This window comes from Harpia harpyja, chromosome 3 (assembly GCF_026419915.1).
Source record: "Harpia harpyja isolate bHarHar1 chromosome 3, bHarHar1 primary haplotype, whole genome shotgun sequence".
In the NCBI taxonomy this organism is placed as follows: Eukaryota; Metazoa; Chordata; class Aves; order Accipitriformes; family Accipitridae; genus Harpia; species Harpia harpyja.
Genome location: NC_068942.1, coordinates 43,940,283 through 43,966,796, shown reverse-complemented (window position 1 = coordinate 43,966,796; position 26,514 = coordinate 43,940,283). Strand labels below are relative to the sequence as shown.

The following is a 26,514-nucleotide window of genomic DNA, read 5'->3' as shown; positions in this document are numbered from 1 at the left end:
TGTATATATGGAAAATGAGACATGAATTGCATAAACAGAAACCACACTGTCCTGGCTGCTGCTTTTGTCTTCCTTCCTGAGTTTTTATCCGTAAGTGCATCCGAGTTGTTTAATTTTTCCCCTAATGCGCACAGGTACTTAGGAGAAGCAAGTGCAATCTATTATGCTGTCCGCCTTATCATTTTGTTTTATTCCTTTGACTTTATTGATCTTTTCTAACCTCGACTATTCTAAATAGTTACGCCTCACCTATCACTTTGAACACAACTGTAACCATAACCCATCAACTCACTTAACTCAAATCCTTTCCACTCATTTAGACGTACAAATTACGAGACCAACGCTGCCGCCGCGGTTTAAAATCCGTTGAAAAGCTGCAGAAACTCAGACGAAGACATAAGCGGCGTTGTAAAAGAAAACCACCACGATGCGTTTTCCTCACCCTCTAGTTAGGAATAACTTCAGGAGTGTGCTTCGACACCCTCTCCCAGACCTCCGAAGGCCACCGCCGAACCGGCGGGCACAGCGGGGCTCACGCCCCCCCCTTCGCCCCCGCCCCGGGCACCCTCCAGCCCCGACAACCGCGGGGGACGGAGGCACGGCCCGCCACCTGACACAAATCCCCTCCTCTTCCTCTTCCTCCTCCTCCTCCCGGCCGGCAGAATTTCATCCGCCGTTGTCCCCCTGACACCAAGAGACGCCCCCGCGCACACGGCCTGGGGGCCGTGCCCTCACGGTGCCAGACCCCCGCCCCGTCCCTCAGGCAGCGGCGGGACCGCGGCACCCCCGGAGCCGGCTCCCGGGCCGCCCCCCCCGCCCCGCCGCACCTCCTCCCCGGTGCCGGGCCCCTCCGCGGTGCTCACCAAGAGGGGGACCCCGAAGGTTATGGTGCGGCCCCTCCACAGCTTCCGGAGCCTCTCCATCCATCCCCCGCCCTCCCTGCCCATAGGCCCCGGGCAGCCACCTGCCGCCTCCGGACCGGCCTTCAGCGCTTCCGGCGCGGCGCGGGTCCGCCCGCCACAGCGGCCCCCTCCGCCGCGGCAACGCGCCCGGGGAAACTGGGTTCCGCCGCGGCGGCTGCGTCCTGCGCTCCCTTCCGTGCTCCCGTGGGATGTTTGGGAGAAGGGGTGGGTTTGGGCGGAGGGGACCTCGGCATCCAGCCGGCCGCCCCCTGCGCTCTTACCCGCGCTTCTCCAGGCGTAGCTGATCGCTGGTTAAAATAATCCACGTGAAACAGCGCGGTCAGAGTGAGCGAGCCAGGCGCTTCGCCTGACACGGCTGCTGCGGCCAAGTGACCGGCTGTAAGCCCACAGGGTACTTCTGGGTCACACACACACACACACACACAAACGCGTATCGCAAAAGCTCTTCGAATTAACGGGCGTTTGTTGAACGTACACAACCGGTACGCTGGTACCAGACTGGCCTGTGAATGGTTTCATCTACCCCGCTGGCTTCCCTGAGGAGAAATGTTTGTTGGGGAGCACGTTCCCGTGTCCTACGCCAGCTGTAGCCAAGTTGCTTAGATATTTAGGTGGCTTCCACTGTATCTATGAGAAGAAAAGGATGGGGCTGGAGCCATGCTGTCACCCACACAAGAATGCAGCTAGGATTTAAGGCCAGGGGGTGCCATTAAACAGCACGTGTGTGCCGAGAGGGGAACTGACGCTTAAAACGATCTGGCTCCGTGGCTGCCGAACCTGGGCTGTTCTGAAGCCCCTCTGAGGCTTCTGCCCCTGTTTTTTTTCATCTGCCACCTATGGCACGTGGAACGAAATCTCCCCGTCCATTATTCCTCCTGGAAACTTTTTTGTGCAAACGTGCTATTTTTGTTAGGTGTTTGTACCACTCCTAGAACAGTGGCATTCTAATTTTTGGATTAGGGCTGCTACACATTGTGCTCTTATTCTTACTGTTGATTACTTTTGGTACCTGTGAATACCCATTCACTAATATCACAAAACATTGTATGAGTATACTGTGCTATTATATTAAGGTAATTACATCCATGAGCGGCAGTTCAGTCTGTCTGTATGCCAGGACTGAAAATTCAAGTTAGTCACTACAGCATAGTCCCTAATGGTGAGATGAAAGCACCGTCCACAAAACTGCAGTAACCCAGGCATGACCTGGAATTACCCTACTAAGATAAAATTCCCTTTGCATGTGTGTGGGGAAGAGGAGTTCACCTTCAGTGAGGTCACCTCTGAAGCCACAGAAATGAGAAAACAACAAAAGACTACAAAGAAGACTTGCAAGATAGCCCCGAGGCTGATGGGGAGCTCAGTGCTACCGTGTGGCCAGGTGGTTTGGCACAGGAAGCCCCTCAGGAGAAGTTCCCTTCAAGAACCTCAAAGGCAAAAGAAAGAACATGTTTCCCCAGACAAGTCCATTCCAGCAGACAGAGGAAAAGCCTGCAGCAAATAGTTTGGGAAGAAACGAATGCTCATGCTGTGCATAATGAAGAAAAAATCCATGCGAGCATGGGTAGCTTCTGCAGCGTTCCCAGCAGTGAAGAGAGTGCTCTTCTACCTGTCAGTGAGGCGAGAATTGCCTTTTCTCACTCGAGGAGCTCTAGGTACTGCAGTCTGGAACCTAGAGAAGATTTAGCACTGCATATATGTACTTTGTAAGAACTTCCAGCAACAGAGATGTATTTCACATACGTAGGGTTACTAGCCTCTGAGCATACCTATCTATGTTGTGTTGAACTTTTACAAAGACTGTCAAGTGAGAGGACTTGACTCAGATTACTGACATTTTTCTGTGTTCTGAACTTCCTTTTGTGCTTCTGTGGGGTATTTGGTAAAAGGACTTGGCTTGGGTAAAGTGGACCTCAGAGGCAAAAATCTGCCACTCCGCAAAATCACAATCAAATGATGACTAGTTCAAATAACTGACTAGTTCACTGAATCTCAACAGAGCTAGGGATTTCACCTCCCCACACACATCAGAAAAGCCAGCCTGCAGAACTGAGGTCAGGGAAGTTTCAGGAAAGCAAGTGGCAGCGAGAGGCTAATTGCTTCTGCAACTTACACCTGGGATACCTTGGTAGGGTGGGAGGGAGAGCAGGGCTAGAATAGCAGGAAACATTGCCATTCAGGATCAGTAAGCATGGAGGGCACCACTGGGGAGGAAACATATGCAGCCTCTGCCATCTCCAGTGAGAGCTGAAGGCTGTGTTACTATTCACCCGGTGGATGACCAGAACTTAGCCAGCTGAATCTTTACTTCTAACAAGAGACAAGCCAGCTCAACACTTAAGCCGCACATGCAGTCCCCACCAGCTTTTTTTGTGGGTGAACACACATCTTTACTGAGGGCCGCCTTGTGTAATTTTGAACTTTCCATCAAAGCACATTGATTAAAGCAGTTGTCAAGATCTGGCCACTAGCCATGTCTTTCATTCTGTAGCCTGGTTTCCTAAGCAGAAAAGATTGCCATGATCATACTGCCTGTTTTCCTGACTTGTTATTCCTTATCCCAATCCCATTGGACCCCCATAAACTTCTACAGCCTTTTCAAAACAAAGCTGGCTACAACCACACTAACAGACAGTCTTACTCTGAGATTTAGAGCCATTAGTTATTCATTGCTAGTAGTAATTAAATGTGCCCTGTCATCCACTCAAACACCTCTCGGCTAGAGCCACATGCACAATGGTGGAGCGCTGACGTGTTGGAGATAAGAGCACGTATTCTCCAGGCACAGGCTATGATGTTTTCACATATTACTGCAGCCAAAGGCTCCGCCATGTTCTGGTAGCTTGTGGCAATGGTAGAGTGGAGCTGGCATCATAAAGTTCCTCTCAAATACATCCTGAGTCACTACACAGCCTTTCCACAACCCAAATCATTGCCTGATGGCGAGCACAGCGGGGGCAAAGTGGAACAGGGCACCTGCTGCCTCAACTTAAAGAGTAATTTAAAGCCATTTGAAAATGAAACACTGATGATTACTTCCTTTGGTCTTCTCCATTAATCACATCAAGGAATTGGTGGAGGTACTTTACGTAGTTTTCTGAACGTGTCAGTAAGCCACCCCATATATACAAACTAAAATGAGAAGAAAATCAAACACAAATAATAAGAAGATAAGCTAACATTATTGCCACTAACTTGTTCTGAGACCCTCCCCAGCCTAGAGACAAATAAACAGAACTGAAGAATAAAGAAAGTAACATAGCAGGAAATGACTGCTTCTTGAGTACCTCAATAACACAAAGGCAACATGGGTCTGAATTCCAGAAATGCGAACTCTCAGCTGGGAGTGATGAGAGCAAGAGAACAGATCTGTGTCCATTCCTGCACTGTGCTGAGACTGGGATGAACTCATCACAGAGCACAGGCTCAGTGCCGGGGGACCAGCTCACCCAGGTCCTCTGAAAGCACAGCTGTCCCTTTTAAAACTTTGTAAGAGTTTGAGAGATATAGGCCTCAAATCACAGACTCGGGAAGAGGAAGCACACTAACAAAAAAAAATTCAGTAAGAATAATCTCCTGAAATTAAGAGAGTTACTATTATAGATACAGACGTGCTGAGAAGAGAGGTTATTACTTACCTCTTTCCTCTCACCCTAACTTTCCCCAGAAACAGTTTGTATTGTAACTCTAATATTCCAGCATTAGGCTAACCTCACCTTCAGCCTTACTGTCCCACCTGAGTACTATTAGTTCTCTGCTAGAGAGGTAACCCACAGCTGCTGTTGCCCATTTGAAGAGTTGGTGCCCTCTCATTCCAACTTTTAAAAGGGCACCAAAAGTCCTGGCAGTAAGAAGAAGGGGTAGGAGTTTGTGCTGGTATCATGGGCTGCTCTTTTGTTTTCATTGATAACTGTTGGTATCTAAAATTTTCTGATGGTGTTATGCTCTAAAATAACAAGAGAAAGCAAATGTGTAACTAATACAAATATGATAGAATTACATAATAACAATAATTTTGTGACAATTGGAGGGATAAGAAAAGTGCCTAAAATAAACATGCTGTGCCAGAGATGAACAGTAAATTAGACTTTTAAAATGTCTTTGTGTTTAATAATCTAAAATGCTGTTAAATTACATAGGTAAAGCTATCAACAATATATATTTTATTTCCACAGTGTCCCTTTGTTCTTGTCATTATTGGTTGGTTGCCTTGAACAGAGAGGGGTGGGGAGAAACGCTTTTGAAGATTGGAATATATTCTGGTTTTGATTTACAACAGAGGTTTGATGCCTTTTTGATGTGACCCATACTGTCATAAATAGATGGACAAACATAAAAGTAGATAAACAAACATCTGGTTTTTGTGACATTGACAGCTTGCCCCAAGTGTTATTCACAATACTTCAAGCATATATTCATATCCTCAAGGAGGCTGAATGTAGCTTTCTTGTCCGGGTTACCATACAGCCAGTTAAGCATTTTTTACTTTGTGAAATACTGTGAGAGGGTTTTCCATGTGAAACATGCCTCTGGAGCCCTAGTTCTCTCCTAGATGTACACATCATGCTTTATCTGGAGTTCAGGTGCAGAGCGGAAACACAAGGCTGATGGCAGGCTGGCTTTTGTCACATCAGGAACTAGGTGTTTCTGACTGCAGTTTCCCTGGCCTAGACAAAAGCTCTGGGAAAGCCTCTTCTCACTTTCCTCCAGAGAAGGACTTAAAAAGAGATTTTAAAATTCACTGCACATAACGTGCTGCTGGCTATTGGCAGGCGCCCTGGGAACTTCAGACAAATGAAGCTTGCGCTGCTGGTTTAGGCTGCAATGACCATGACTGCAGGGGAATAGGTAGTGCAACAGTACATTGTGTAACGTGGTTTCTGGGCAGTGGGATGGAGAACAGGATGGAAATCTTATTAAACATCCCTGGACAAGACAGGGTAATCAAGATCGGTGCTGGACTGGCTACCAGGAGCTGCAGAATTGCTCACAATGCAGTATTGGCTGTGAGTGGCCAAGGTTAATAAGAAACGTGATTTTAGTTCAGTACAGAACTTGCAGCAATTTGTTCAGAGGATGAAAATGAGAGGTGTTTTGTAAAGGTGGTGTTGCCCAAACATGCATCACTTCAGGAGGCGGTGGAATGAGGCCATCCTGTGAGTTTTATTTCCATCCAATAGATCTCTCCAAAGCCTCCTGCTTCACTAAGAGCGTGCACATGTAACAAACCATTAAGCGCTGTCTGTGCAGACATGATGTACATCATAGCCAAGACCTTCAGCCCTGAATGCACATGCTTCTGTATACCTGAGCTAAAGAAACAGCTGGTTGGACTTAGCATGCTATTGCGACCAATAAAAGGAAACTACCAGCCATCTTAAGGGCTGCTTGTAGTTCTTTGTGGGTGGAGGGTGGAAGTCCTGACTTGGTGGTAGCTGCTTGAGAACTGCATTTCTAAAATGGCAACCCCTTCTCAACACTGTGCCTGTTCCGTTTTCATCCTCCTTTGTGTAGCCAAGAGGAGTCGCAAGGAAGAGAGGGGGCCTGGATTTTCCCTTTAATTGTCTCCTACCTCTTCTGACTAGAACTCCTAGTGAGGTAATTGAGTGGAAGAGTTGGTGTACTTGTCCTTTCCTCCTCCTCTGCTTTCTCATCAGCTGTCAGAATGAGCATAAATACATCCAAGAACCAGATTGTTGTCAAGACCCAGCCTGGAAAGGCCAGTGAGCCAGCTATGCCCATTTTTCATGCCACTGAAATAGTGCGCACAACGGAAGGCACCATGGTGGCCCACACATCGGAAGGGTCATCCATGCTTTCCAGATGTGGCCCTAAGTTTCCCCCTCCACCTCCAAAAAGGGAGGAGAAGGAAACATGTTGACATTCTTTGGGTTCATCACTTATTTTTTACCTTCTTGGGTTGGCTCAAAAATAGGCTGGGGGAGGGTGACTCTGGAGCCACGTTTTAGGTCTGTGAGTACACGAGGAAAAGCTGAAGGAAATACTGACTTTCCCAACAGATTCTCTCCCCTCCTCCTTGTGCTCAAGAGGGCCATTCTCCCAAAACCAGCAGCAAATGTCAGCTAGGAGAGAGATTCCTCAGGGAATCTGGGGGAAAAAAGGAAACCCAGGAACGCTGCCTACAATTAGGGGGACTGAGAGGGGTCTGTGCCAAAAAGCACCAATATGGTCAACAGTCATCTCTGCACCTACTTAGTAGCTGCCTCTAAGCACTAGCCCCATCCTCTTTTGGATCCCAAATAAAAGCCATGGTAACACATTCATTTTCTAGGTTCTTTGTTATTATTTTCAAGAGCAGGACAGTCATTTGAGCTCTTAAATTTGAGTACTGAAAACTGGTGGTTGTAGAACAGCAGCACCTTTCATTTGTCCTTCACATGAGTTAGAAACCTGATAATTACAAAAAGGATGGGGCTGAGTGGAGCTTGTTGCTGGTCTGAGAGATGAGAAGGTTGAGTTCTGGCTCTGCTTCCTTCACTGGGTGTGGGCAGGAGATTTGTCATAGGGGAATGGCAAACCCAGCCAAAATAGAGAGGAGGTTGCTGGGCTCACATAGGTGGGGGAAGAGATAAAAAGATAAAACAGTTCCAGAGAAGGAACATCACAGTATGGAGCCCCCCTGCCCGTACATATGCTCTCATGCCCGAGAGAGACAGCAGTTCTCCATGGATCAAGGGGCATGGAGGCCCTGGGAGGAGAATCCAGTTTAGTCGCCACACTCCTCAGTTCAGCATTGGGGTTCACGGTAATTTTGCCGAACAACTGTAGTGGCAGCCCTTGGAAAAGGGACTGAAGCTTCGCCTCCTTAGTAAAAATGGTCTTCCCTCCCCTGTGTTGTCCACTGAAGAAGAGAGAAACCAAGGTATGTGAAAGGGTGTGAGAAATAAATCGTACAAGAGAGAGGGGGATGTTATTTGAGGGCATGCTGGGCACAGTTTAGACCCGGGTATGTCTACAGGTTCGCGAAGTGCCTGAGGCTGAGGGGGCTGCAGAGGTGGAGGGGGACTCCTCGTCCGTTGTGTCCCCCTGCTCCTCCTTGTGGAGGCCGAGGCTGATGTGGCTCTGCAGGGCTGCTGGGGTCAGCCACTCCTTGGGGAGACAGCTCTGGAGGAAGGGGATGCACGAGCTGAAGTAGGCCAGGCGGTTCACCCAGCGGGGGATCTCTTTCCCACATAGTATCTGTGGAGCAAACCGAAAAGGAGCATGGTTAATAGTACCAAAACACCTGTGTGGTGGCAACGTCATCCCCATCCTTACCACCACCTCAGCAGGGTGAATTCCCTGTTGCTCAGAAGAGAGCTGTTTGAAACGTAGGGACCATCTTCTGCAGTCAGAAACAGCTATAAATGCCAATGGCTACACAACTGCTCGACACGCATGGAGAGCCCTGCCAGCTTCTCACTAGGCCTGTGTTTCATTATAGATGCTCCTGGCACTGATTTGGGTTACACTCTGCTAACACAGGTATTGTTTTCCAAGGTCATCTCATATTCAGCACAATGAAACAACCTGCTGCATACAGCAGCTCCCTTCTTCTGTAGCATTTGACCACACATACATACAGGTGCCAGATTTTAGTAGCTGTATCTGGCTTAGGCCACAGAAGCAAAGTTTCCCTTTACATTTTACCATTTCCCTTACCACACACAGAAGAGGCACGTGGAACTGATCAGCTGGGGTGCCTCAAGAGCCTGTCTTTAGTAAATATACTGCCTGTGTGGCCCTACACCAGTATACTAGAGCCTGAAGTCTGTGGCAGGTACAGTAGTCGTAACACCCGAATTCTCCTTCCCTACCAGCACTGTCTCCCACGGAGCAAGACAGGCAGGGAGGAAACTCCACCCCACAGACCTTGTCCCACAATTTACATGGATTAGTGGTTCCAGGGTTGTCCATACTGTGCCTTCTGCCAATACTAAATTCCTTTGCTCTTCCTTCCACCCTCTTTCTGTCTAGAACTACACTGAATTTAATACTAATTACTGCAAAAACTAAGAGGGTGTTTGTCTGTAATCCACTAAGGAGATTATTTGGCAAGATGTCTGTTATTGACAATGGAAATGCAGTGCTTAGAGGTTTCAAGAGATTTTCAGGGACCACAACTGGAGCAGTTGCTAGAGGATGGGCTGTGCCGCATTATAGTTGTTATGGCTGACAACCAGCTGGTCCTTTATGCGTATGGCCTGGGCAGAACAATCTAAGCCCCACTCCAACAGTCACCTTGAGGATAAGGGAATTAGCTTGCTCCAACAGTGTGGAGTTTCCAATGAGGTGTGGAGAAGGAGGCAAACCTGTGACCGTGCTAATTTGACTATGAAACTCACTTTATTTTGACATGCATTGTTTAAAAATCAATGTGTGAAATTGAAGACATCATTATCATTAGGTATCAGAGAATAAGCAGAGCCATTTAGCTGCTAAAATTACTTGCAGGCATAGACTGTTCTTTACCTAATACACCCCAAGGTCTTTTATGTCAGTTCTTACAAGTGCTGCATTCTACTTAACCTCAGATACAGCTATATGAATCTGTATTTTTGAAATTTTTAATCTGGGGACAATTACCTTCTGAGCAATTCTTTGCCTCCATCCAGATCCCTGGTTTCCATTGCTAGAGGTATTGCCTGAGCGTATAAGCACATTACCTCTCCACCTGTGTTTCTGGGCATTCATAGAAAATTTGCTGATCCATTTGATTTTCTCACCAGACATATCTGATCATTTTCACAAGAACACTGCTGAATTTTTAAAATTGTATTCAGTATGGTCTACTCAAACATTGAACCTGAGCCAAAGCCAAAAAAATGCAGCACAATTGTCTCTAGATTTTGTAGCATTTCTCTTTCTTCCTCTCCAGGAACTTAGGCAACATACTGCCAGTGTAGAAAGTGACTCAGTTTAGGCTTGTGATGTATGCATGCACGTGAGTTTAGTTCTCAAGCAGTCATATGTCTTAATAAAGACTTCCCCCCAGATATTAATAGGAAAACAAAACCAGGGTATGATTCTTCAGAAAATTAGCTGAAACAACAGAACAGCACAAGGTAAGACTGCCTGAACTAGAAATAGTGTTTTTAAGAGTTGGCTTTCTTTTCTAAGCATATCCACTAGCAACTGAAATAGCACTTCCCAATGTGGAAGCAATGCTGAGATGTTTGCCTTTTGTTTAAGGGAGCTTCTTCACCCAGAATGAATCAGCGAGGCAAGGAAGAGCCAGAAAAAGAACAGAGATGTGTGGGCCTAAGGCCATCAATCAGCAAAGGGCAGTTTGTGGAGCTTAAGGATAATGATGAAGTCAAAGCGGTTTCCCTTTCCTCAGTCATGCTTGTCCTCGCCTCTTGTCAGTCAAGACTCATTACTATTCCACAGCAAAACACAATGCTCAACAGGAGCAAAAGGGCAATGGCAGGGAATGCCACTAACACTACAGCCTGCTCCTGTGTTTTTCACTCCTTGTCGTAAAGCATATCGTGCTGGAGAATCCAGCAGTACTTCGCTAATGGAGAAGCATCAAATAAACCTGACTGCAGTGGGATTAAGCCAAGTGAGTTTAAATAAAACAGCACAAGCAAGATGAAGTGGGTTTTTTCCAATTGCATATGAAGACACAGAAAAATCTAGCTACTGCAGCTCTTCAGGGTAATTCTCAACTGAAAACCTCACCCTGGAACAATAAATTCACAGAAGCCTGTTACTGTCCATTGTTTCCACCAGCAGAACTCTTTTTTAGAGGACTTCAGAGTTTAGGATTTTAGGTGTTTTTTTCCTGCTTGCCAAACAAGTGGAGTTTTCTCTTTTGAAGGGAGTAAACTTCTCTGGGATGGGTCATGTACTTGTCCTGTCAGACTTAGCAGATAAACTGTTATGGGTCAGAAATCACTGGTCCTGACCATCATACCGATTGTCCTCCTACCATCCCTTCAGGAAACTTCACATACCTGTGGTGGAGCCTGAGCTTGACACGTGACAAGAAAGCAGCTGAGCCTCTTAAGCTGACTGGAGAAGGAACTTTAAAGAAATGAACAGTCACAGAAGGGCTAAGCCTGTGCGAGATGGAAGTCTGAAAGGTAGCTCAGGGTTTAGTTATGGCTTCTCTGAGGCAGAAAAGTGTTTGGGATGGGAAACCCTGCAGAGTACATGAGAGGCTGGACTACTAGCAGCAAAGCCTGCAACACCTCAGCCCAGTAGGGCTTCCTTAAGCTTTGCAAACCTCCTGTGACTAGTGTCCAGCAATCATTGCCGAGTATAGCTCTTCCTCATCTTTCTGTGACTGTCAGGTCCCTGAAGGTGTGAGTTATTCCCACCCCGCAGAGGCAGCCAGTCCCTCCACGGTCTGAAATCCAGCATTTCGGATAGCGAGCGCAGCTTAATCACCAGCCCACCAAGAGACCTGTCCCCGTTTCAGGCAGGAACTCCGGCGGAGGCTGCATGTACTTGCAGCTTCCACTGAGCGGCACCTCGGGATAGAGAGCCAAGTCTCCCATAGCTGCAGCTTCTTCTGGAGACTCTGCCTAAGAGCTGCGAGTGACCCAGCTGGCAGCTGCAGAGTCAAGTGGAAACAGCAGTTCAGACATCCGTGGCTGAAGCCAAACGTGAGGGAGAAATGGGACATGACAGTTTGGGTGCTGTTTCTGGGCAGCTGTCAAATCCACACCTGGATTTCAACTCGCCAAGAAACAACTCATTTAGGATACAGAAGGATCCTCTGGGCGTCCTTAGCTGTGTCATTTTGCACTAAACAGTTGCTGGTTAAAATGTACAAACTGCCCTGGGAGTAAGGACTGCATCCCATCGCTCTTCCCTCCCCGAAGTGCCCTAAGAACTAGGCTTTGTTGCTCGGCAAGGCCTTCAGGCTCCCTGCAAAGCTTTACTCTGGGCAGGGGAGCAGCTTAGCAGCTGGGAAACATGGGGTTAAATGGAAGGCCACAATGGAAGAAGCCAAGTCTTCTGCCTTCTAGAGGACAACACTATCAATGTGCTGCATTGTGTGAGGGCTTTGGGTCTATGGGCATATGCTAGACATTATCTGAGATCGTCTAACAGGCTGAGCCCCTTTCAAAATAGAGTGAAGGGCAGATTAGTTGTAGATCCTAAGAGAAAGTTCTTGAATGCAATAGGTACTGCACTGTGCTGGGTGATGCAATTGGGGCAATTCAGGCCATGCACAGAAGTATAACTCAAGGCACTTAGGAATTTTTTTAAGTGAGCCTTCCCAAGGGCACCATGTAGTGCTCCGATTCATGAAAATCAAGATGAGTGGAGGCAACATTACATTCCTCAAACAATACATGCTAATTACTTCAATTCTTGTCTTCAAACCAAGGCTCAGAGAGTTCAGCACTGAACATCCGCTGAACCACCTCCCCCCGCCACTTCCATTTAGCAGCCCTGCTAAAAATGAGGTGGCATCCACACAGGGCATGTATCCATTTGAGCTACTGTACAGTATTCCCCTTGGTGTGTCTTAGAGAACGCAAACGGCTTTTACTGGTGCCTGAGGAGTCTAACACACACCCCGGAGCACTTTAAGAGCAAAGTCTTTAGAGCCCAAGGGGAATCTTTCCAGTGTTTGCATGAGTTGGCTCCTATGAGGCCTAGACAATATAGCATAGATGATGCTTATCAGAATTTCAGAATAAGGACATCACATACAAACCAGCACATCTGCTTAGGCAAAGCTTGCAGGCTGTGCTAGGGTAGCCAAAAACCATATGTAGAAAGAGAAGCGTGGCAATGCGATGAAATTAGTACGTGGACGCATCTGGAATAAACCATTAATTAACCCAATGCACAGAGACATTTTTTTTTACTACCTCGCAAAAACTAAACTGGTAGTATAACTGCCCAGTGCTGGCAGAGATAAGAGAGTCTTGAGTGCGTCAGTGAGGAACATACCTCTAGCTCTGCGCTCCTGATCAGCTGCTGCACGTGGTGTATACGCTGGAAATAACATTCCTGAAAGAGAATGGACGTACAGCCTTCGCAACACACCTGAAAGCACAGTCTCACCTTGGTGGAGTTGGCATGCTAAGATCACTTGCTTGAAAGAGATCTATTGTATAGTTACTGTGTAAAAATGACAATTTCTACTCTAGGGAATATAACTAGCCTGTGGGGATCAACATAATAAATGAGGGGGGCCGCTTCACTGGGCCCCGAACCTGCATGCAGCACGCATTCAGCAGAGCCAGGAATGGCCTGCATCTTGCAGGAGAAAGGGTACAGCTGAGAAACTGTAGGTGAGGCTGAATGAGCTCAGTAATGAGGCTGCTTTCTGGGAGCATCTCAAGCCAAAGGCAGGAAGGGAAAAAACTTTAAATGAATTTAAGCAACTGTCTAAAATGCCCCCATTCTCCTATGCAATCTCTTTTTCTTCCACAACAGGCAGGGCACTGCCACTCCTACGGGTCCTCCCCAGGACTGCAGGCGTTTCTGCCATGTAAAGCAGAAGAAGCATCTGCACCACCTCCCTGAGACCAGCCAAGAGTGAGAAAAAAGGAAAGCACTGAAAGGAGGGACTAATACCCACAGTCTTGCTCCCGTTGTGATGCTAGTGGGAACATGTCAGTCACCTCTGTGGTCTTGTGGTGGAAGGACAGAGCTGCCTCTATGCAGGAATCTGCATGCAGAGAGTTGCCTAGAACAGAGACGATGGAGTAGATAGCTCTGGGTCAAACGAGACAGCTAGCTTATAGCACCTCAGCACTCACAGCACTATTTCAGCTTCACTGGCCAGGCCACCAGTGGAGAGGCACAGTGGCTGCAAATGTGATATCTCGATGGACCACTTTCAGAGCTGAATTCTGAGTGGCATCACTGATTGGTTATGTACCAACACTGGAGTATGGCAATACCCTCTTTGAGCATGAAGTTCCTTGTAACCAGCGCTTATACGTACAGCCAGCAGCTGCAGGATGACAAAGTAGGCAGCGAGTGGCCTCACAACAGATGACCATTTGGGGAATACTAAGTATAATTAAGTCTGGGCTTGTTAGTGACATTTAAAATAATGACTCTCCCACCAAATGAATGAGCAACTGCAATTCATTTATATTATCATGATGGTGTGAAGAGGAACTGCCTTCTCCTAGCAGGTGCTGTTTTGAGGGCAGTGGCTGAGAACAGCTGTTGCCCAACAGGGTCGTCCTTTCCAGTGTTACAGACATGCTGAATGTGACCAGGCCAACCCATATGCATAGAGGGGCAGACATCAAGAGCATCTGTTTTTTCCTGCATAGCTAACCAAGAAAATCCTGCGTTTCAGTCTCAAGCCTTGTTTCCTAACATTAGTGAGCAGCAGGTTACTGCGGATGGAGATACAAGGAGAAGAGAGAACACAGGAACTCGTAGGAACAGGGAGAGACCTTCTGTCTGGCAGTGTTGGCAGGACTCCTAAGCAAAAGGTTCCAGTCTCTAAAGCCTATCACCACACTTAGACAGTTCATTTACACTCCTGACACTTTCCATTTATCAACAGGCAGCTGGTGAAAAGGACAGGGTTTTTCCTTGCCATCTTCATTCATGGAAAGGAGGCATCTGTTCTCAGGCATTCACACACACAAAGGCTCAAAGGCTCCATGATGGTGCGACTAGAGATGAATTCCCCAGATAGTACAAACTAACATAGCTCCAAGGTATTATCCTTATTTATAACAGGTAAGGACACAGGGCTTTTGGTTTGGGAAGACAGATGCAAAAAGCAAATAAAATAAAATAGATGGTGCAAAATACCCACATTTACACCAGCCCCCAAAAGCCTGAGATTTTTTTACTTTTTTTTTTTCAAATTCACTCTTAAAATATCTTCATATTTAATCTTTTTTGCTAGATGGATCACTTTAAAGGGAAAACCTGGACAGTTGCAGAGGCAGATGTGGCAAAACCAGACCATTTTCAAAAAATTGAAATGATGTACTAAAAACTTGCCCTGAGGGGGATGATTTCTGTTTCAAATTACTTGCCACCTCATACTATTCCCCTGCACACATAGATAGATAGAGAGAATAGGATGGACTGAGAGAGCTGAAAGATCCATATGAGAGTTATTCCACTAATCATTTTTCTTGGGCTGTAAGACTTATTCAGGATAGCAAGGCTAGAAAGGTTAATGATGGAAAAACACTTTTATATTTTTATAGCAGCCTTTATTCCAAGGACGTCCCAAATACTTCATAAATTTTAACTAATACACAAACTACACCTAGAAATCTCATTTTGCCACAGCAGAGAAGCCACATCTGGAATGCAATATAGCAGTTTATTAACCGCAAGCAGTCAAAATTGTCCATACTTACAGGCAGAAACAAGAGAAAAAATGACATCCACCTGAAACTATGAGAATAATTTACAGATGCAGGACATCTTTATTAATAAGCTTCTTCTAAACATATGTGGCAGTTAAAAAGCACAAAACAAACACAGCCTGTCCCCCATAGAGCTAACAACATTCAAAGGCTGCTGCAATGAAGCAAATCTTTCCATCAGCTTCAGTGAAGTCTGGCTCAGACGCCAGGAAATAAAGCTTTCCTAACGTTCTTTCATGCCCTGTAGTTGTTTGTTTGTTCGTTCGTTTCCTTCTGTCCTTTCTGTCTCTTGGGAGCATCATGTCCCCTGCCATTAACAGAATCTCACACAGGCTTTTACGCAACAAAACACCTATCTCCTCCTCTACAACAGAGTCAACTGAAAAGCAGTTGTTGACTAAGGAAAACACAGGTATTACTTGTCTACTTAGGATCTGCTGAAGACTGGTTTATAAAAGCTTCTGCTGCTTTTGACTATGACTCAAATACCACCTGAAGCTCCCTTCTCTGGTGTTTAATCCTGTCTCTCTGATAGCTTTCAGGCTAAGGAGAGCTTCCTAGTGTTTAATAACATTATGATGAGAACTCACACGTGCCTGGGGATGGACCTGAAAAGCTTTAAGCTTGAATTATTCACTGATTATTAAAAAACTGCCCTCGTTTTGTCCTTGATTCAGCACACCTGCCTTTTTCAGAGAATTTACTGAAAGTCAGGCTCCTCTAAGGGAAGTAGAATTCTGATGCAAGTTTGTTATATGCTGTCAGCTTTGCCTTGGCTGAAAAAGGACAGGTGAATAGCCAGAGAGAAAAGAATATGCACTGGCTACCATCTCCTGTCACTTCAGCACAGCTCCACACCTTCTACCAGTAAAGTAAGATCCCTCTGTTTTACCAAAGCTCCAACCACATTGACAAAGGACAACCAAGACAGCCATGCCATCCGGGATGTATAAATCAGACATAGGTCTAATGCCAATCACAGAGATATCTTACGCTGCACTTCAGTTACGAGAGATGCTTATTTCCTGCTAACACACTGATACACAATGACAATGCCTCTCTCTGCTACTATCAATAGGACAGATCTTTACCAATAATACAGAGGAAAGAGGAAAGAAGCCTTATCATCCAGCCTAGATGTGAACCACATGCAAGCAAGCCTGATTGCACCAAGATCATCCCCTGCCTCCCAAGGAAATTCAGACTGTGTGGCTTCACCAAGCATTTCCATCCAATCTGGCGGGCAGGTTTAATAATATCACTGTGGTATCAGCATCAGTAGTGGGTATGCTCAATATCTACTTCAGTCCTCTGCAACAATGAGGTTGCAGGATTCCCTGTGCAGACTCCATCTGTTACTCTTCAACTTATTTCCTATTGGAGACCATCCTTTTAGGCTGATCTGAGAGAGTCCTGCTGACTTTGGGAGACTGGGAGTTATTTACCTCCCAGGTTGAGCATTGCAGTGCTGCAGCTCTAAGACTGTGGCTGCAAAGCATTTGACTGTGACAGGGTCCGTAATCCCTGCCCTGTAGGAGTCAGCCTCATCTAGGATGCCAAAGAATTTTCCAAGGCTGACCTAAGCCACCTCAGATGCTTAGGAGACTCTCTTCCCCTCCTGTGTCCACAAAGAATGGGCCAAGCTCACTTCATTAACCCCCAGGCCTATTTTCCAAGGCCCCTTCAGCCCCAAACAAGCAAGAACAAGACCCCCAGTTCCCCAAAATATTTTTCTCTCTCTGGAAATTTCTGCAAATCCTACAACTTCAAAATGAGCTTCTAAAACCACAAGCACACAAATTCTGATTTAGGCCTCTCTCTTCTCCTGCTGAAATGTGTTCTCTCCCTGTTTATGTAAATAATTAAAGTAGGACAGTTCCCACAGGAGAGGTTGAGGGACTCCCTGCTCCAGAACATCTTGTAGCTGATATTCAGGAGAATTTTTGCTGAAATGTAGGAGAAAAGGTAATTAAATCTTTAGTCCAACTTGCTCTCCCACACCCCAGCAAGCTTCTCTCTATCCAGGAAGCTATCAGTTACTTGAGGATGAGTATGTCTCACCAGCTAGTTCTGCCTGAACTCACAAAACGCCCTAGCAAAAGTTTTACTAAAACTGTCAGATCCCTCTAAAAGGCTCCACTTTTGATGACTTGGTTTAATCTGAAGATCCTAGTTCAGCTCTAATAATTAGTTCAAATTTTAGCCATTTACCCAGGTGGCATTTCTGAGCACTGTCCCCTGGATCCAATCCTTTGTATCAAGAAATGCTGAGCAATAAGGAAAGAGATCCTTTACTATTTAAAGGAATAAAGGGGTGAAAAAGATCAGTGGGTACAAAAAGAAGCTGGATAATGAGATACCAATCTGTTTTCCTGAAGGATTTTTAATCCCTCAAATCCAAATGACCTTAAAGAGCCTTCTGAAGAATGGTCACATGTGGATGTGAGCCATACACACTAACTTCAGAGTTGGTTCTAGTCTTTTTTAATAGGTTTCTCTGGATATAAGAGAAAGTTGTGATAATTTAGGAAGCAAATAGGGATGTTTAACTGTGCTTTACCATCCCTCAGTCATGTGGCCAAATTCTGCTTTCCTTGACTCTGGGGGAATTTGTACTAGATCACTCGGGTGTTTCTGAGCCAGCTTTGTCCCAGGGGCTACTGCAGACTCTCTCACCATACTTAAAGAGACAAGTAGGTCCTACTAACACAGACTCAGCCTTCTCCTGCCTGCCTTTTTTTTATTTAAAAAGGAAGAAGGGAGAAGAAAAAGGAAGAAGGGAGAAGAAAAAGGAAGAAGGGAGAAGAAAAAGGAAGAAGGGAGAAGAAAAAGGAAGAAGGGAGAAGAAAAAGGAAGAAGGGAGAAGAAAAAGGAAGAAGGGAGAAGAAAAAGGAAGAAGGGAGAAGAAAAAGGAAGAAGGGAGAAGAAAAAGGAAGAAGGGAGAAGAAAAAGGAAGAAGGGAGAAGAAAAAGGAAGAAGGGAGAAGAAAAAGGAAGAAGGGAGAAGAAAAAGGAAGAAGGGAGAAGAAAAAGGAAGAAGGGAGAAGAAAAAGGAAGAAGGGAGAAGAAAAAGGAAGAAGGGAGAAGAAAAAGGAAGAAGGGAGAAGAAAAAGGAAGAAGGGAGAAGAAAAAGGAAGAAGGGAGAAGAAAAAGGAAGAAGGGAGAAGAAAAAGGAAGAAGGGAGAAGAAAAAGGAAGAAGGGAGAAGAAAAAGGAAGAAGGGAGAAGAAAAAGGAAGAAGGGAGAAGAAAAAGGAAGAAGGGAGAAGAAAAAGGAAGAAGGGAGAAGAAAAAGGAAGAAGGGAGAAGAAAAAGGAAGAAGGGAGAAGAAAAAGGAAGAAGGGAGAAGAAAAAGGAAGAAGGGAGAAGAGAGAAGAAAAAGGAAGAAGGGAGAAGAGAGAAGAAAAAGGAAGAAGGGAGAAGAGAGAAGAAAAAGGAAGAAGGGAGAAGAGAGAAGAAAAAGGAAGAAGGGAGAAGAGAGAAGAAAAAGGAAGAAGGGAGAAGAGAGAAGAAAAAGGAAGAAGGGAGAAGAAAAAGGAAGAAGGGAGAAGAGAGAAGAAAAAGGAAAGAAGAGAGAAGAGAGAAGAAAAAGGAAAGAAGAGAGAAGGGAGAAGGGAGAAGGGAGAAGGGAGAAGGGAGAAGGGAGAAGGGAGAAGGGAGAAGGGAGAAGGGAGAAGGGAGAAGGGAGAAGGGAGAAGGGAGAAGGGAGAAGGGAGAAGGGAGAAGGGAGAAGGGAGAAGGGAGAAGGGAGAAGGGAGAAGGGAGAAGGGAGAAGGGAGAAGGGAGAAGAAAAAAAAGAGAGAAGAAAAAAAAGAGAGAAGAAAAAAAAGAGAGAAGAAAAAAAAGGGAGAAGAAAAAAAAGAGAGAAGAAAAAAAAGAGAGAAGAAAAAAAAGAGAGAAGAAAAAAAAGAGAGAAGAAAAAAAAGAGAGAAGAAAAAAAAGAGAGAAGAAAAAAAAGAGAGAAGAAAAAAAAGAGAGAAGAAAAAAAAGAGAGAAGAAAAAAAAGAGAGAAGAAAAAAAAGAGAGAAGAAAAAAAAGAGAGAAGAAAAAAAAGAAAGAAGTAGGGTAGTTTTAGAGCAGTTGCAAGACAGATAAATAACTCCAGGCTGGGAATCTGCTACAAAATACAGAGGGTTTTTGACCTTTTCTGGTACTTAAGATAAATTACACATACAAATGGGAAAAAAAAAATTCCCCTTTCAAGAAGAGGGAGGAAAGAAATGATAAAAGAATAAAACCCTCTGCCACTGCTGTCCTCAGGTAAAGTTCCAACATCAACAATTTTTAAGGAGAATCAAATCAGTGCCTCTCAATTCATTTGCTAATTATGATGAGCATCAGCTTCAAATCTTATCAAAAGGGCTCATAAGACCCACTGACTTTATTGCTATTCCACCACTGGTAAGGCTGTTGGGGAATAAAAGGGACTATCTTCCCCGGTGCTCAGAAGCCACACTTCTTTGATAATTATGTGTCATGTGTCCTATAGCAAGGTGCTAAAGAGTTTCCTTAAATAGGGATCATTCCAGTTACTTGGCAGTAATCACACTGATGAAGGGAGAAGGAGTGGTTTCCTTGAGTCATTCCACCTATCTTCCAGTTCTGGTGCTGATTCAAAAGTGTTTTTCTCCCTTCGCATGGTGGTTTGCCCTTTTCTGAGACATGCTGTTGCAACTGTCATCGCTCTGGTAAGAGCACAGCTCCATAGCTTATCTTAGACAGGAAACTTCAGAAGCACAGAAAATTGCTGGTGGGAAGTCAAATGAGTCATCTTCTGTTTGTGAATGGGCTAAGCAGCAAAAGACTTTTCAGAGTCTTTAAGCTGCAGTGACATGGTGTGATCGTTACACTCAATACTGAGGAATATCACCAGACTGGAACCTAGAAGCAGAAAATCTTCATCCTCCCTCTGATCCTCTAGTTACTGCTATCTTCTCTAAAGATAATGTCCTCCGGCATTGTATGCTCACCATACACCTACGCATCAGCAGGGCTCATATTCTTACATGCCCATATATGAACCCCTGGCAGTCAACCTTTCTCCTTTACACACTTTTGGGGGTACAACCTGTGCCAAATTTGCTTTTGCCTTGTCTAGTAGCTGCCTTCCACAAGCCCAAACTATATTATAGGCTTGCAGGGCAATAATGAGCCATGCTCTGGCATTGAAAAGAGCCCTCTGACAGCAATTTCACTGTTCCCTGTATCTGCATGCACCTACCCTTATCTATGCCCAAAGAACAGTCTTTGTGACAAAGAGTGTGTAACTGCACGTCTGTCTTGGCACCTCACGGCATATTTCATTGTTGCCCACTGCTGCAGTGACAAGTGCTCCTGCAAAGCAATGGCATGACTGGGACTTCAAACCTGCAGGTCCTTGCAGGGGAACTTACACCCCAAGAATTATTTTGAGTTTGGCTTTTTCCTGAAAGCACACATGTATTCTTCTCCCTTTATGTCTGCTTTACAGCAATTTGTAACTTCTGTCTTTTTGCTATCTCACATCTCCTTGTTGTGAAAAATCAGGGAATTCAACAAATCACATCATGTAAAGAACTAATTATTCTAGACTTTCTGTTTTAAAAGGTTTTTCTGATGTTCAAAAGCCAATATTTTTTCCATCTGGCAGAGTTTAAATAGCCTCTTTCATCAGCCAGGACAACTCATAAAGAATATAAATATTTTGCAATTCCTTGAAGGGCCATTTGAACGTATTGCTGTAAGTATACACGGGGGATTGTTAGGAACACAGCGACTTAACAACAGATGATCAAACAGAAGGGCTTTACCCAATATTGACGTGGTCCTAACTGAATTCCCCACACATGCATAACCTTATCAGAATGCTAGAATCCCTGCTGTTTGCCAGCAGCATTACCCACCTGGAGTACCAACATGCAGAAAGGCACATAAGCTCAGAACAGGATGGGAAGTTTGGGCTCTCCTGCTGATGGCCTGGCTGATTTTTCTTTGCAGAAATTGCAAGCATAACTCCCCCAAAAGGATTGCCCATCCTCCTGGACAGTTTCTTCAAACAGAGTGGTACTGATACTACTTGATTTTGGGGACTGTCAACATAAGCAACATGAAAGGAATAAGCTTCTTGTAGGCAAATTGCTAATCCCGGTTTGATGAACCTCTTCATTTTAACCCACAAACAATTTGTGTAAGTGGTTTATAAATATAGGTACCATGGGACCATGTTGCAGGAGTCAGAGTGACTGAGGCAACCCTAACTAGATTTTCACTGCTTAGATCAAGCTCCCCTCAGCTTCCCACACTGACATAGATGGTGAAGGTAAAGGGAGACCACAAAGGGGTATTAAGTGGCGTGTGTACCAGCGACCTTAAATTGAAGCTGGGCAACTGCACAGGGATTGCATCCGATTTCTTTCTCATAACTATCCACTAGGAAATTCTGCCCTGCTTTACACCAGAACTCCCTTCAAAACTAAGTAAGATGGTGTGTGGCACTTCCTAGGCAGAGACTTATGCTCTCTGGTAGTTCTTCACTTCTTAAGTAACTCAGAGTTCCCTGATGAAGAAGAATTTCTCAGGAAATCCACAGAAAGAGATTCCTGATCATGCAGCATGTTCACTGAATCACTTACTGAGAAGGCTGCCATGAAATGGCATTGGAGAAGATGAAGTCCGAACTGCTGCTGCTGAAATCGGGGCATTCTCTGTTTTCTTTCCACAGGAGCTGCTTTGTGAGTAGACCCAGCCATGCCTCTCTGATCCAGTAGCTGCTCGTTAGAAGTCCATAGGGAACTGGCAAAGTGGGGAGAGATCTAAGTCTTGAGCAAGTATGAATATGCTTGGCAGTCTGCAGTAGGGAGTAAGGAAAATTCAGAGCTAAGTGCCAATGAGGGAGTAACAAAGCCCCTTGCAGCTTACAAGTGAATGTGGGCAGGAAGATCAGAAGAGATGCATGGTGTTGTAGGGAGAGGCTCAATGCCACAGCAGCACGCAATTAGGCTGCAATCACACTGCAAAGTGAGTTCTTCCAAAGGGAGATAGCAGGTTGAAGGCATGCACAGTGGTTAAGTAGAGCTTATCTGCCTGTGCTGGACTTGCTACAGTCCAGGGATTTTTCGAGGTGCATGGCCAAATGGCAGAGTCATGAACATAGGTCTGGACATGCCCCTAACCATTAGCAGTCAGCCTGATATAACCATTAAAGATAACAGTTACCAGTCATCATGGTGGGACCTGAGGCATCACTGGATTAAACAGGAATTTGACAGAAAAATCATTCATAAAGAGATGTAGATGGAAGATTTCTGAATGGCTGTTCTATTTGCTGAGAATACATTAGTAAAGGACAAGAAAACAAAAATTTGAAAATAAAGCCTGACTCCTGTGGCTTCAGCTGTCCTTCTGAGGCTGGGGAACCTGGCTTACAGGTCCTGGCAATTAGACATGCAGCTGTTGTCTCACAGTGTGATCTTGAGAAAGCTGATCTGGGAGGGAGAGCCAGCCTTATACCTCCTTCCCATTCCCTCTGCAGAATTGTGACCTCAGCCAGCAGGACACGTGGCTGCATCTGCCCTCAGTCCATATGACCAGATGGTATCCTCCAAACCAATGGCCCAGCCAGCGGGGCAACATCTGCATGGATACTAATTAGCAAGCCCACAGCCAGATGAGGAAGTTAAGGTGGCCAAACACAGCTACCTAGCACATGGCCGTACAGCCAAATCTCAAGGCCTGCCAGACAGATTTGTGTAAAACTCATACATCGCCACACGGCCTGGTTTTGTGTGCTGATACAGAACAATACAAGCCATAACCCAGCTAGTTAACCTTGGCAGATGAGAGCTGTCATCCAAAGATTTCCGAGCCCTTTTCAAAGGAAGGAAATAACCCAGCATAAAAAGAGGGATACTTAGGCACAGAGCAGGGATGCGACTTGCCTGGCATTACCCAGGAGGTTCAGAACAACCATCTCCTGAACTTGCCACAACTCCTTATGCCCATGGGCAGAAAGGCCTAAAGGGCTGTAGGGAGCAGAGCTAGTCATTCCCTCTCTCATGCTAAAAATTAGCCTCCACCCTGACCCCTCTCTGTGGTGAAAGGGCACTGCGGTACTGATAGCATCACCTTTCAGCTGGGTTACAACAACAGAGAGACAGAGAACTTATACCCACTTAAAATCCTTGGCTGTCTTTTGTGTGGCTGGAGTTAAATCCCAGTCCCAGGGAGCAATTTTATTCTGTTGAACAAAGTTTCTACATCTTTTTTTTTAATTCTTTGCATACTTTTCCCAGTTTCCTGTCTTTAACTGCCATGTAACACAGCTATGCATAAAGAGATGCTAATTATTATTATTATTATTGCTGCTTCACAGGTGAAGAGTCTGAAGGAAAGAGCAATACAAACACTAAACAGACTCATCTCAGAATTGGGTTTAGGGCACAAATATCAGTTCTGTTTTTTGCCCTCTGTGGTGACACATATCTACACAGTCTTGAGAGCCGCTCGTCATGTAGCTAGCATGTTCTGCGCACTATAAGGCTGCACCTTATAGCTCTACATGGTAGGCCCTGGAGCTTCCTAATGTGGTGATTTTTGTTTTGTTTAGTTTTAATGGGAACTACAGCAAGAAGAGGAAAAAAAAAAAAAGCACTAAGGCTGTAAAGTTAAGCAAGCATTCGGATGTTGGGAAATGAGAATAGAAACTTCCATTGCTTTCAGTTCAAGCAGGTTCTGTCTCAACAGTTTCCAAGCAGTCTTTCCTCCAAGAGGTCAGAAGTATCCCAAGATAAGCTATGCTACTTTTCACCCAGCTCTGAAACACAGCGATTGCCAAGTTACTGTGTTTACCAGAAAGGATGTAGACATCAGTCATAAGGCAGCCACATGTATTTCTCATGTTGCTGAGGCATGTTAAATGGCTAGGACTTTTGCTTAGTGTCTTAACACCAGCTATTTCTTTAAGAATTTCAGCTCCCATTTTCTGTATTTTGATGCTAGAGACCATCCAGGGCCTTCTGCTCCTGGGCCTGAATTGCATCTCCACTGGTTTTGCCTTTGTAATACTTAAGAGAGGGGTGATAAACACAGGCGTATGTGAAGACCACCACCAACAACAAATCCTGCTTGCTTACGAAGGGCTTATTTAAACTGACCAAAATCCTGAGTAAATTCTGCTCCTGGGAGCAGAAGTGTCAGAACTAGCCATTTAAGCTTTTGTTTTATTATCTGGACAGGTTATGGGGCAGTGAATGAGCACACAGAATCCACCAAGAAAGCTCTTGCAGGAAAACTTAACCCTAAATTCCACTCCTGTAAAGACATTCACTGAAGATGTATTGAAAGCAAAATTTAAATAAAAGAATACTAGGGTATTTAAGATCTCTTTTTGACTTGTGCTTGAAGGTTGGACAAGGAATGGGCAGTGAAGGGTTCACTGATATGTAGCAGAAGAATCAAGGAAGAATGGCTTTGATCTTATGGCTTGGACACGAGACGGAAATTTTACATATCAAAGTACGTAATAAGCAATGACCTTATTTCACTGCTGCAGGTAAAGGGCTTTTTTTAGCTTTTGCTAATAATCACACAGCTTTCTCTTGGGTTTCCTTCATAATTTTTAAAGTTCCCATTTTCTGTTGTAGTAATTTGATTATTTGACTCCAAAACAGTACTGTGGCTAACATTGATTTGATCAGTGTACTGCTTGAAACTTCATTCTCTGTTTGTACCAGTACAAGTCCTTCCTGTTTATTTTTATTTGCTAACATTTACAGAAAGGACTCAGTCATCTTCTCTTTCTATAATTAGCAAGGATGAAATCAATAGAGAACTGGTTTTCCTAAGAGCCTAAGCTGGTCCCTTGTAAATGAATGGCTGGTTCTTGGATTCACTAGGGATTTTCTTACAAAATCATACAGTATTTTTTCTACAGAATCTTGTCTTGCTCGGGATCCATGGTGGGCGTGTTTGGGGATGAATGGACACTTGTGGCAAAAGAGGTTGTTGGCATAGGACTCTTGCCCCACATGATGAAGAAAGGTGAGAGATGCATAATGAATGAGGATGGGGACTCCAGAAAGAGAAATTAAAAGTTTCACTGTTAAAGCAGTTGAACTCTATTGTGAAGAATGATATTCTCTCCTTGTGTTTGCTGTAAAACACTTCTGGAAAGCACAGAAACAGTTTTTATGGAAGGTTACTTCCATTTTGTGCTTTTCTCATCTTTTTCTGGCACTGGGTCAAGATCCTGAATTCGGATTTACACAAGTGCTGAATGCTCACACCTTAATTCAAACACACATTAAACACCTCATCTGGGGGTGAGGAGGAAGGCAGCTTCCCCCCAAAATAATCAGATCTTTGGGAATCAAAAATCAAACATGCCGAATTAGCAGATAGTTGGGATAAATCTGTGCTTCTCTGTGCTTCAATTCTCTCTGAAGTAATAGCTCTGTTATAATTCACAGTGGTTTTGTGAATGTGAAAATGAATAACCACCAAAGATGAGAAAATCAATGCTTTTTTTAATGGGCTTTGGATGGTGCACATTAAATAAGGAAAAGGGACACCCACTTCCTGAACACTGCAAATTTTTGTTTGATAAGCCATTTTTATTCCTTTACAGATCATGTAGGGTTATTTGTGTTTGTTATTAAAATGATGCACATTTGCATGCTAGCCAGGTCTGTCCTTCCAATTCCTGCTCAGCGCCTGTTCAGTGAACCAAAATGTAGGCACTTCTAATTTCCCACACAGTTTACACCAAATGTGTGTTAAACCTGCTGCATCTCCACCTCCTGATCCCATCCCTTTCAACAGCAAACGGCTTCCAAAAATATTAAGGGCAGAGACGGGAGATTTGGCTATGGGCTCTGGCCTGGCAGGCTGTGCTGACCCCAGTTCCCTTTCTGTGAGCACTACTACAGATCTGAAGCAGAGAAAAAAAAAAAAAAAAAGCAGCTGTGCCCACCTCAGCCAAAGCAGCAGAGAAGTGATTACAGTTCTTGTGCATCAGGTGGTACGCGTTTCCTTTGTACTCCTTGCCCAGCTCTTCCATAATCTTATCCACATCCTCTTCTGTGAAGTCTGTGGTGCCCAAGGCAATGGATTCTCTAGTTTAAAACAAAACACACAACAGGGAACATGGAAAGTTACAGTGAAGAGAGTGGTACACACCCAGGGAGAAGGAAATTATCAGATATTGGCAAGAAGGACAGGCTTAAAACATGGACATGCATACCTGGGGCTATCAGAGACTCTCACTAATAAAAATGGCATAGTAATATGCCCAG

General features: G+C 44.8%; 2 protein-coding genes across 5 annotated transcripts in view; both read right to left on the bottom strand.

Moving 5' to 3' along the window:
• LOC128139639 (cytochrome c oxidase assembly protein COX16 homolog, mitochondrial) overlaps nt 1–997 on the bottom strand; it is a 49,772-nt gene extending 48,775 nt beyond the window's left edge. The window contains exon 1 of one of the 2 annotated variants that reach the window (XM_052782325.1): nt 864–997. In XM_052782325.1, coding sequence (XP_052638285.1) covers nt 864–947 — 84 coding nt within the window. In that variant the 5' untranslated portion in view covers nt 948–997. The remainder of the gene's footprint in view (nt 1–863) is intronic. The other variant, XM_052782326.1, reaches the window with a different exon arrangement.
• Nucleotides 998–5,005: 4,008 nt separating this feature from the next.
• LOC128139637 (deubiquitinase DESI2-like) overlaps nt 5,006–26,514 on the bottom strand; it is a 76,694-nt gene continuing 55,185 nt past the window's right edge. For 2 of the 3 annotated variants that reach the window (XM_052782320.1, XM_052782321.1), the window contains exons 4-5: nt 26,193–26,334; nt 5,006–8,123 (exon numbers count right to left, since the gene is read on the bottom strand). In XM_052782320.1, coding sequence (XP_052638280.1) covers nt 7,881–8,123; nt 26,193–26,334 — 385 coding nt within the window. In that variant the 3' untranslated portion in view covers nt 5,006–7,880. The remainder of the gene's footprint in view (nt 8,124–26,192; nt 26,335–26,514) is intronic. The other variant, XM_052782322.1, reaches the window with a different exon arrangement.